Below are 12180 nucleotides of genomic sequence, written 5' to 3'. Positions count from 1 at the left end.
TCTATCAACAGACAAATTACATAAACGTTTCTTTGCTTTTACTACCAGCTGTCACACACAGCATTTTCATTTTGTTTCTTCTTTATTCAACATCAAATACTTTAAACTGTGAGATGGTGTTTTTAAAGTAGTTTTTTCTTGTTTCTATAAAAATAGAGTCTGAAATACTTAGATAAAAGTTCATCATTTTCTATTATAAGTAAATTTTAAACCTATGCTAGTAAGTCATTTAAATATGTTTAAGAGAGTACATACTTGGTTTACCATGAGTCAACATAATTGAAATCCACAGAGAAAATCTGTCCCATAATTACCTATTTAGACCACTATTACAACAAAGCTTTTGTGTTTTATAAACAATCCCCATCTCTTAAAACTCTATTAATTTTAATCTGTAATGTAATGTATACTGACTATAGGAGGAGGAAGACATTTTAGGAAAGAGGTGTTAAAATTTTAAATAATCCAGTGTACTAGGATTTCTTGAAAATTGTACCAGCTTTTAGCAGCAACAATAATACACTGATCTGCCACATTGAGTAGACAACTCAAGCCCTCCTCACTCAAATAACTCCTTATTTAGAGGTAGGTTTTCTTGGGTTTTAAATTACAAAATTGGGGGTTGGACAACAGGTCTTCAAACCATTACCTACACCTTAGCACTAGGGCATATAAATACTATTTCCCTGCAGTACAGCTTTTGTTCACATTTTTCAAGAATATGGGCAAATAAATCTTAAATACAAGTTCTTGATAGGTCAGATAAATTTGCTATGGTTTCTCTTTTTTTGTGTTTTCTTAAAAGGAAAAATAAGGGAGTTTTGTTTGCTTGTTTTGATTTTGTTTAAAGTAATAAAAACCCCAAACAACATCTATTCATACCCTACAAAATCACAAATAAAAAGTTCTTAAGGAAACACAGGGCAGTGTCTAGAAACTGCAGTCAACATCAACCAAGATCTCTGGATTAATATGCCAGCCACATTACCCGTAATCTGCTTGAAGCAGCTTATGGAGCTCTGGTTTTCTATCACACACAAATCAAAGCTGTTGATTTGAATGCAAATAAACAAACAAAAACAACAAATCCTTTCCATTCATTAATTAGCCACACAATGTAACTTACAAGTATAGCACAGAGTTGTGAAATCTACATATAGCATTCAACTCCCCAGCAAGAATTATGGTAAGAAATTCTAAATACTGAGTTTGAACACTCTTTTATCAAATGAAACATGAACAAGGACAGAAGGAGAAAGAATCTTCCCCACTAAAAAAAGAAAAAGTATTTGCATCTGATTTCTTTCAGTTAAAGGTGACAGGATACCATTAGGAAAAGACATGCAACTTCCCTCTCAAACCCACCTTAGGCAGGTAAAATTCTTATGCATATGCCCAATTAGCCACCTGTGTAACACCACTGGCATTTTACTCAAGTGATTTAAATTAGATATTAGATAGCTTATTTAATCAACCACTAAGTTCTTAGGTATGCAAACTACTAACCTGTTACATACATTTTTCTACAGTCTCACATTTTAATGAGACTATCGTCTGTTTTTTTGCAGAGCACTTCCTTCAGCAGGGAATTTGGGAAACTAATACACGCAAGTGTTTCCTACAATGAAAATGTGCCAGAGATATGCTAAATCAAAATTCTGTGTTTGAGACTGCTCAAAATAAACACAATTTAAAAAATCTGTAAAATTAGTTTTTCTTAAAGAAACCTTTCATGCCTTCCCTTTCAACTACTCCAATTCAAGGTGACTATATCCACCCTTAAAATGAAAACCATTCTAGTTGTGTTTGAAAATAATTAACATGTATAAGATAGAAAGATACAGTCAGGTGGGATTATCTCCTCATGAATCTGCCTCTCTCTGACATATACGTGATCTTTCCAGTGCTCAGCACTCACTCTTCTTTCTAACTTCCCAGTTTCCTCTAACTTCCCTTCACTACATGACAAACCTGTTTACGGGCTAAGAAAATATCACCAAACCCGACCCAGATACCGCTAATGACCCACCTTTCCTCTCTGGTCACTACTCTTCCCCCCTTCCACGCCTTAGCAGTTTGATGTTGGTGTGCCTTTTTCCAGCTCCATCCTCAGTACCCTGCAATTTTGTTCCTGCAGTTTAGGCCTTACACCATCTGCTCCTAAAGACCTTAATGACCTTCCTATAGCTCAGTACTTATAGCCCCCACACAGCCTCTCTTCACAGGTGGCTGATGGGCCACCTGGGACATACACAGCCACACTGCTCTTACCCCTGCTCATCTTCTACAATTTCCATAGGTTTACCTCCTGCTTCTCCAGGCATCTAACAGAGGCAGTATTCTGAAGCTTAATTTGCTGCTTGTTATCAGAAGATCATTTCTTACTCCCACTAGGCACCCACATTTCTTGGCAACTTCTCCCATTTTCAAACCTTCATATCCTCCTCTAACATCATCCCACTGGTTTGCAAGGGCCATCTCATAAATACATCTAGTGATTTTAGAGATAAGAACAAAAAAGAAAGCTCTTTTTTTGCCATATTTAGGAAAAAAAAAAATAAAAGGGACAACAAACCCACCAAATCTGGGTAGACAGATGGCAGACTATCAAGCCTAACATAACTAACCTAACATCACAGTGAGACTGGAGTTGCAATAACCCTATGTACACATTTGCATCTATTTTTAAAACGCTTGGTTGTGCTGTCCTATCCCCTATCCCCACAACTGGGGCGGACGTCAAAGCTGCACAGATTAGATTAGCCAATCACAGATACGTGTTAGCACAGTCTAATGAGCTACTTCTCATCAGCCAAAGAACAGCAGCTCTCTCTGTAGCTGCTTCAAGAATATTCCACATGGAAATTCAAGTGATGGTGTCTATGGCTACTAACAGTGAGGAACAGGTGATTGATCTTTGCAATCAGAGTCTCCATACCCAAGCAGTTACTAAAACAGCTGTCTGAACTACAACTATGCCACATGAAGTCTGGCTTTCAGCAAAGGAGTTGTAGGAAAATTCAACAGTTAAGCAGTATTCAATCTCTTATTGTCTTGTTTAAATTATCTGAAGGTGGTTTTGCTGGTTTTGCCTGTTTTTTAATGTCATTTGCAGTGGGAAACCTACAACTAAGGAAACAGCATATAACTAAGAAAGCAGCAACTGCCTTGGTTTTGTGGGTGGTTCAAATGAAAATGTAGAAAGGGGAATAGAAATTAACATGAGATGTTCCTGGACACAGGATTGCAAATAAACAAGGCTGCAACAAGAGATCCTCGTCAGCCAACCATAAAACTTTCTTGCAAACCAACAAGCACAGAGAATTGAGATGTTTTGTAGTCTCACTGTATGGCCCTATGGCCCATTTGCAACAGCGTGAGGATGAGAATTCTGAAAGTAGTAAGACAGCAAGTATAGTTTACTGTCATTTAACTACAGCATTTGGAGCAGTGAAAATTTAAACCCCATCACAGATAAAAAATTTCTATTTTTCTCAGAAAGGGAATAGGCCAGCTATCTCCAAATTCTCGATCCAACTCCAATATCTTGAAGATATTACAATTATCTTCAGAAGATGACAGATGGATAAAAAGACAGCATTTATTATGAGAGAATACTGAATTTTACCTGCTACTTGTGCTCAGTGTTTGACTGTAGCAAGTTCTCTCAAATGCTTTGCACAACAAATGATGAACTACAAGATGATGAACTTCACAGGCATACTCACAAAGTAGTTTGTGGACTTACCAAAACAGTGTGGGATGACTCCAAAATAACTAGGGACACAGATAACTAGAAAGAATTTTACCTTGCCTGTCTCAAAGGAAAGATAAGGTGGAAGTCACATGTCAAGATTATCACACACATCAAAAACATTGCTGAAAGGCTTTTAGACAACATGCTTGGGGCACAGACAGGATAAGGAGTCATTACTGAGTACCAGTCTGAGCCCAGTCATGCTATGAAGAGCTATTACAAGTTACTATCCCAGGTGACAGAGACCATGCTCACAAATACAGTAACAGCTGTAAGCAGTCCCATATGCCCATGCAAAACAGCACCATTGCTTCCTCACCTTTACAAAGGCCACAAAAACTGACTACCCTTGTCTAGCTCACAGCTGTAGTCAGCAGTGACTATATTTATCTTTCTCATCCCATCTTCAGAAGGATGGAAAACAAGGCACATACGAACTAAAACTAGAAAATTAGAAGTAAACTCCATCCTCTGAAAAATAAGCAAGTAACAAAATAGTATGCAAACCTAGCATCAAAATGATTAAAAAGCTAGGAAAGAGTCAGGCATCTTGTTAGCTGCTCCAGCTAACAGAAAAAAAAAGTTAGGAAGATCTGGTATGTTTGTGTAGAAATTCTGTTCCCAAAACAAAGGAAGAATAAAACATCAAAAAGAGTATTTAATTGCTCAGAATCAGCGTCAAGAATCTGTTCAGACTGACAGAATCAACTGACTTAGTCCCTCTTCAAAATGAATCTCTTCTCCCCAGTGTTCATACTTCCTTGTCATCCAAAACAATATTCAACAAAACCCTTAGCAGATTGATTCCTGAGCAGCTCTGTGTTTGCCTTTTATTTCAGTAGTCTCATACTTGTGGATGGTTAATTTTTGTTTCCCACAATTGTCTGGGTACAACTGCTGGTTTTCTCAACCCACGACAGCCACATTATAAAAAACCATCCATTAATGTGCATTCACAAGGTATCAGTGAACATGTTACTACAGGACTCAAGTTCTGTGTCTGCAAATTTTAGCAAGAATGTCTCTAATAGCAGAATGGAATTCACACACAACCTCCTCCCTGGTGTCATCTGTCATCATCTCCATCAGCAACCATCCTGACATTCCAACAGCTCACAAGCTTCTGTCAGCATACTGCATTTCCCCTGTTTCTCACAGTAATACATGTTTGTAAGATTCAAACTTCGATGCTACCCCTTCTAATACCTGGGCTATCCTGTTACAGGTGTACTTGAATTTTTGAAAAAACAAATAAACAAACAAACTGCTTCAAACCCTTCAATAATCTGTCTTGTCTGGAAATGCAGACATTACTTTATTGTTAATGGTGGGTTTGGACACAGTACATAAGCTGCTCATACTTCTGCACATACCACCATACTTTACTTTGTTACAAAGCAAACAAACAAACAAACAAAAACCCCAAACCAACAAACAAAAAACCCCCAACAACAAAAAGAACAATATTAGCACTGCTGACTCATTATACTAACCCTAAACTAGTGCTCATCTTAAGACTGAGTTGCCAGGAATCAGTTTATTACCTCCTGATCCTTCAAAAATCTCCTTTCTGCAGTTTCTGACTAAATGCTGACAACATAAACTCTCAATACTGAGGTATCAAAAGAAATAAATCATTCCAACATTTTAAAATCCTTTAAAGTTGTCTGTGCTGCACTGTAGTTACATTTACATTGCTATTGTTAAAATCCCCAGCTATTCTATCATGATCAACTCACAAATTATTCAAATCTCCAGTTATAGTTATTGCTGGCTAACTCTACAACAGCTGTGAAATATTATTCAACCTAGAAAACATTTCCATTTGCACAATTTGCTGCCTGCAAAAGAGCTAGATAAAAGACTGGTCTTCCAGCAACACATTTGCTAACTTAAGCACACTTCACATTTTTACACCTGATGTTTTAGAAGCATGGAGCCGGTTAGAGTAAAGACGGCATTTCATACCATTCGAAGTTCACCGATTCTCCGTGCTGGGGAAAGGCAGGTGCAGCTGCAGGCTCACAGCCACTGCCACACCGGAACTTCTGAACTGGGTGTATTCTTCTAGCACTAGCCTCAGGGGCTACGGATTCGACAGAGACCACACCTTTACTGACTATTCTTTCTCTTCACTAATCCACAGAATTAAAGAAACCTATTTAAACACCTTTATTTTACATGTTTTGATGACACCTAGAAGAAAGGGTAACAGTGAATTCAATTCATCCTGGTCTGTAAACAATTTCTAATCAAACACAGTAGTGAGAGATGCTGGCCCTGTGAATATGGAGGCCCCCTGTCCTACAGTATTCTGACAGAATATGCTAATGTACACAAAACAAAGTACAAGACAAAAAGAGGGACAACTCAGATTTGAAAACAAATCAAAAATCAAAACTATTACTTTGAATAACTGTACAACACAGAGTTCAGTATACAACTCAGAGAAATAGATTTTCCTACATTTTCCATTAAAGGAATCATTTAGAACTTACAGACTTATCATTTACAACAGTAGGTTTTCCAGTTTACTTTGAAAATAAAGAAACAGGTACGTTAGTCCTGACAAACCTCACTAATTTTATTGAGATTTTAGGAAATATTTGGAAGCTCATTACTCTTTTGGGACAGGATTCTTTTACATATTTTAGCAAGCTATTTAAAAGCTTCTCGGAAATCCCAGACTCATTGGAGAACACCAACTAAATTTATAATGATTAAATAAATAAATGCTTTCACACCCCATTGTTCAGAAAAAAAAATCAGCAATACCAGACAAAACTGCAAGAGTGCAAGAGAATAGCTACCAAGATACTGCATATGCCATTTTGATCATATTTAAAACAATGCAGCAGAGGAAACACATTAGAGCAGGCTTTTCCACTCAGACTTGTTTAATCCACACTGCAACACCTGGAAGCATAAGTTTGAGAGGAGGGTTGAATTCTGTCTGAATGATTTATTTTTTTTAACCCATTTCTATTGTAAGAAAAAGGCTTTTTGTTTTTCAACAGGTTACAAAATTATTACCCAAGAGACATTCATTAACAAAAGCAGTTCCAAAGGAAACTGCACACCTCTACCACTGCTGCCCCAAAACCTTCACAGAAAGAAGGATGACTGCAGCTTTCTGTAATGTATAGTTGATTCATGTGATGAGTAAGTTACCACCTTGAGAGTCAGGAGTAAGGTATTTATCTATCAGGAAACAAGAAGCTAGTATCTTGCACAGAAAAATATTTTAGGAATTCCAATGTGAAAATAAACCTAAGTAGACATTACTTCAGCTCTAATACTACTATTCATACTTGCAGTTTAGAAACATAATTGGTAACACCCTTAAATATCACTGCTACTTGATATTAATTGATCGGTAGAAAATAGAGATTGATACCAAGTCTTATCATATCTAAGAATGTAAAGCAAGTGAAGGGCTCTTCTACTCCGAAGAGTTTCTCTAGCACCATCACATGTTCATCTTTCAGTGATTTTTGTATCAAACATGAAAATAAAAGCATTAATAAGTGTCAGCCTTAATACAGAAGTGAACTTCCTCCATCTTTCACTTGCAAAGACTCTGCACTGGACTAGATATGCAAGTACAACTACTTAAATTGTGCTTATACAATGTGTGGATAAGAAGAGCTTTAAGATAATTTTGACTTGTATTACTTTTACAACGCTAAGAGACATTGAAAAAGGAAAAAAAACCCCCACACATATAAACCTCCACCCTTTTGATTATTAAATCAAAGAGATATTATCTACCTTGATGTGCATACTGAAGAAATTAAGAGTATTTTCCAATTCATTTTGCAGAGTAATACCCCTTTGTAAAATGGTTAGTTATGTAATGCTCCAAAAAGAGTTCTGAATCACACATTACTAGAGAGATACTGTAAAAGTACAGTAGAATCCCATCTTAATTCCTCATCTTGCACAACAGGAAAGAGAGACACTGTAAAACATTTGATTCTGCACAAAGAAAACAATAAGGAACATTAGGAGAAAGAGAAACAAGAAAAGGACTTTAAAACCTGCCTGCTCTACCAGCAGCTCAAAAAACAGTGTTGAAATTGAGATGCTCACTGACATTAACAACACCTGAGTTTGAACATTAATTGTATAAACCACTCTCTGCCCTAACATTTTTCCACTATGAAACAGGTGATAAAATGCTTTTTTTTTTCACTAGCCGCCATTAAGACAAAAGGCAAGAAGTACTTCAGTACCTAAATCAGAGGTCAACTAAACAAGAAAGGTACCAGTGGCTGAGGAAACAGAAAGAAGATGCACTCCATTCCTATAGAGTTTGATGAAGGAGGAAGACCATGATCACTCTAATCTGCTGCAATCTTTTATAGGTCCTCCAGTGAGGCAGCACTGACTTTACTATTATACTGATCACTCTGACATAATGCTTATTCCCCATAAAAACTGGTGGGCTCTATACTAGGCTGTAACCAATAGTGCAGCCCAACACATAAAATGAGTAGGTGCAGTTATGCAGAACAAGAAAAAGTTCCATCCTCCTGCATGTATGTACACAAAGAAGTATTAGCTGAACGATGTCTGCACACCAAAGGCTAGTTTTCCAAATTTCTGATTATTAATAACTGAAAACTCCACAGCTCAGAAGAGCTTAAAGATAATTCTTTAATGGTTTCCTCTAAATAGAGCATTAATACACGTATAAAATTGGTGAGTTAATATATTCTGTTTTCCATTAATTCTAGTAAAACCTTTTGCTCTAGCTCTCAGTGTAACCCACTTTCTCAGGCTGCATTTAATACTCATAAGCAGGATAGCAATGCTACGTCAATGGATATCTTAGGCAAGATGCTTCCCTATGTTTTAAGAGTAACGAATCAACCCTATCTCAAAATAAAATTCAAAAAGACTTTTACACCATATGTAGGAAAACAGAAAAGTATGTGTGTATGTGCGCTACTGTGCGTGTCCACATGTGTTTGCACACGTACACACACACAGAGCCATCTTTGTGGGAGACAGCAACTGTAGCATTGCAATTACAGTTCTCATACATACGTAAAGGTGTACGGACGGATAATGGATCTTACACGTGTGTGGCTGTAATAACGCCAATTTCAACGCTACAATAGAAGACCCCACAAAAGATGGCTGGTTCTGGCCAACACGGAGTGGCCTGGGCCAGAACTCACACCGAACTCGGCGTGGCGCAAGCTCCGCGAAGGCCGAGGGAGGAAGGGTCGAGCCCGGCCGGGCTGCGCCCCGCCGCGGGGGAGCCTGACCGGTCCCACCGCCCGACCGAGCCGCCTCCGCCCATCGCCCATCGCCCGCGAGCTCGGCGCGGCCCTGCCGGCCCCGCGATGGCAGCGGCGGGCAGCGGGGTCGGGCACTGCCCCGGGGCGGGAGCGCGGCGCCCAGGGGCGGCGGCGGGGACTCGGGCTGGGCTGCGGGAGGACACCTGGCGCCCGCCGCGGGCGAGGGGCCGCGGGGCAGCGGCCAGCCCGGCCCGCCCACTCGCCTCCCGCCGGGCTGCGCGCCCCGCGCCCGCGGGCGGCCGCCCAGCGCTCCCCGCGTCCCGCCCGGCCGGGCCCGGCTGGGCTGCGGTGATGCGAGACGCCTCGGCAGGATACCCGCGACACCCCGCCGCGCCTCACCTCAGCCGGCCGGGCAGCCTGCCGCGGCGGCGCGGGGATAAACGAAGAAGGAGGCGGAGGCGGCCGGGCTCCCTGACAGCGTTCGCGGCACACCCCCGCTCACCTCCGGCTTCGCCCGCTCCTGCTGCCCAGCGCCTGATATCATCTCCCCCGGCGGCCTCCCCGCCCCTCGCCGCTGACGCACTCCCGCTGATACGCCTGGAGCCGCCGCCGCTCGCCCCGCGCCGCCCGCCATGACGGCTGCGGGGACCCCGCGTCGCCCCCCCGTCCGCGGCGGGGTGTGGTGCCCGCGCCGCCGCCCCGCTGCCACGGCACACAGCGCCGTACCGGTGCCGTCGCTCACCGCGGCGGCGGCCCTGCTACCTGTGCTGTGGTCAGCCTCGGGGGCAGATGTGGTACCCGCGCCATCGCTCACCACTGTGGGGCTGGTGGCACCTGTCCTGTGGCCCTGGCATACAGAGGGAGCCCGAAGCTGCCTCAGAGATCTGTGGTGCTTGCAAGAAGGAAGGAGCAAGGCCACGCATCGTTTCCTAATGCTGGGTAGCTCACCACGAACCTAGGGGTGGCCTTATGGACCCAGGCAGTGAGCATTGCCTCCCCGTTTCCAACAACCTTCACCATGGAGCAGCCCGAGGCCTCACCACTGTTCCTGTTCACCAAATTAGGGTGCTGATTGAACTCAAGTTACTGGCAGAAGCCTGTTTTCCAAACAGAAACATTAATCCGTATTCCCCAGCACTGACCACCATGGGCCAGAGCACCTGATTATCCACCCTCAAGAAGACCTGTATGCCAGAAAGCTGAAGAACACCAAAATGAATGAAGGTGTTCATGAGAGGACAACACTTGCCCTTGACTCTGGCTATAAAATGTACCCTTGCTTTATAGCTGTGGTGCTTTGTTCTGAGAATAGGAAGTAGGTACCTGTGGTAACATCTGTGGGACAGAGGATGCTGGGGCAGTCTGTTCTGAAGGCCTGTGTTCCATGGGAGGAACCCACACTGGAGCAGTTTGTGAAGAACTGCAACCCATGGTCCCATATTGGAGAATGTGGAGGAGTGTTTTCCTTAAGAGAGACCCCATGCTGGAGCAGGGGAAGAGTGTGAGGAGTCCTTCCTCTGAGGAGGACACGGCAGTAGAGACGGCATATGATGAAGTGACCAAAACCCCCATTCCCTATCACCTTGTGCTGCTTTGGTGGAGGAGGTAAAGAAAATCAGGAGTGAAGTTGAGCCTGGGAAGAAGGAAGGGGTTGGGGGCCAAAGTGTTTCTAAGATTAGGGGTTATTTCTCATTATCCTACTCTGATTGGATTGGTAAGAAATAAAATTAATTTTCCCCAATTTGAGTCTGTTTTGCCCGTAACAGTAATAGGTGAGTGATCTCTTCCTGCCCTTATGTCGACTCAGAAGCCTTTTGTTATACTTTTTCTCCCATGTCCACACTGAGAAGGGGAGAGACAGAGAAGCTTTGGTGGGCACCTGGCATCCAGGCATGGTCAAACCCATCACACCAAAATAATATAACTTTGCTGAAACAGATTACAAGATGGGGGCTGGGAGACAGCATCAGCAGAACTTTTTTTGAATTAGTGGTCATCTTAAAACTCCATTTATGACAAGCTTTGGCAAAATTCTCTTGGCTAGAGAAAAAGGGTCAATGTTTATGCTCTCCTAAGTTTTTCTTCCAGTTAGAGTAATACTGATTATATTTTGCACTTGCATTTCAAAGAAAAACATTTTTGAATGCAGTGTTCTGTAGTGAAAATTGTTCTGCAATACATAGTATACAAAGTAAGATTTCTTAAAGGAGTAACATTACAAATAATTTTCTCAGGTAATTCCTAAAATAAGTACCCCTGCTTCCTTTATTTTTTGCTTTCACAACAAATGAAGGAAAGAATCCAGAAACTTGTGGTAGTTTTCTACCTGCATTGTTGCTGACAGTTTCATGGAAGAACCAAGAACCTTTGGACTTTCTTGGTGAAAAACTTTTTGGCTGTGGTTAATTACTAGATATTTTAAAGGAGATAAGGAAACCTGGACATGCACAATATAATTTAATAAAAATATTTCCCTTCTTAGTTGCTTGGGATATGGACATGCTATTAAAATCCTCTCATAAAACCTCTTAGGAGAGGAAAGAAAAAGACAGGTAAGATCTTAAGGCAGAAAAATAAATTCAGGCAGAAATCCTCCAATCAATTACTGCCTTTGTCACCTCCAGTATTGTTTAGAAACAGATTTGCATGTAAATTTTTTTTTTAACTATTACTATTTCTATCATGCCACCTCTTATGTCTGGAAGAATCTCCTTGCAAACCCCACAAATAAATACACACTTCCTACTGTCACGAGGGTTACAGAGATCTTGACCAAAGATTCTTGGTTAAGACTAGTGCTTTTTCTGGTAATCATATTAATCTCTCTGTGAGTTTGTATATCCACTTCTTCTCTTTTGTATCATGCTTATATTGCAAATTTTTAGAAGCATGTTCAACCTTACTAGTACACTAAATATGTGCACTGGGAGACCTTATAGATCACTCTACATCGTGCTAGGATGATCCTCTGAATATATGTGCAAGAGATCACACACATGCACACATTCCCACCTGCTGCAAGGAGACTTTAGCTCTCTTTCAACATTTTTGATTGCCATGGTAATTTTTACCTGAAAGACCATATGCCATCACATTTGTGGTAGTATATAGAAAACAGTGATGCTCCCACAGCTAAATACTTCTGTCAAATTTTTGCATTAAAGAGAGAATGTA

At 41.2% G+C, this 12180-nt stretch overlaps 1 protein-coding gene across 1 annotated transcript in view; it reads right to left on the bottom strand.

The window, feature by feature from the left end:
- The window catches only part of FAM169A (family with sequence similarity 169 member A), a 40610-nt gene extending 31025 nt beyond the window's left edge, over positions 1-9585 (bottom strand). Inside the window, exon 1 of the mRNA XM_069001754.1 lies at positions 9509-9585. Within this exon, the coding sequence (XP_068857855.1) occupies positions 9509-9550 (42 nt within the window). The 5' untranslated portion in view covers positions 9551-9585. The remainder of the gene's footprint in view (positions 1-9508) is intronic.
- Positions 9586-12180: the final 2595 nt, after the last annotated feature.

The sequence above is a fragment of the Aphelocoma coerulescens genome, assembly GCF_041296385.1.
Source record: "Aphelocoma coerulescens isolate FSJ_1873_10779 chromosome Z unlocalized genomic scaffold, UR_Acoe_1.0 ChrZ, whole genome shotgun sequence".
In the NCBI taxonomy this organism is placed as follows: domain Eukaryota; kingdom Metazoa; phylum Chordata; class Aves; order Passeriformes; family Corvidae; genus Aphelocoma; species Aphelocoma coerulescens.
This window is presented reverse-complemented; position numbering and strand designations above follow the sequence as displayed.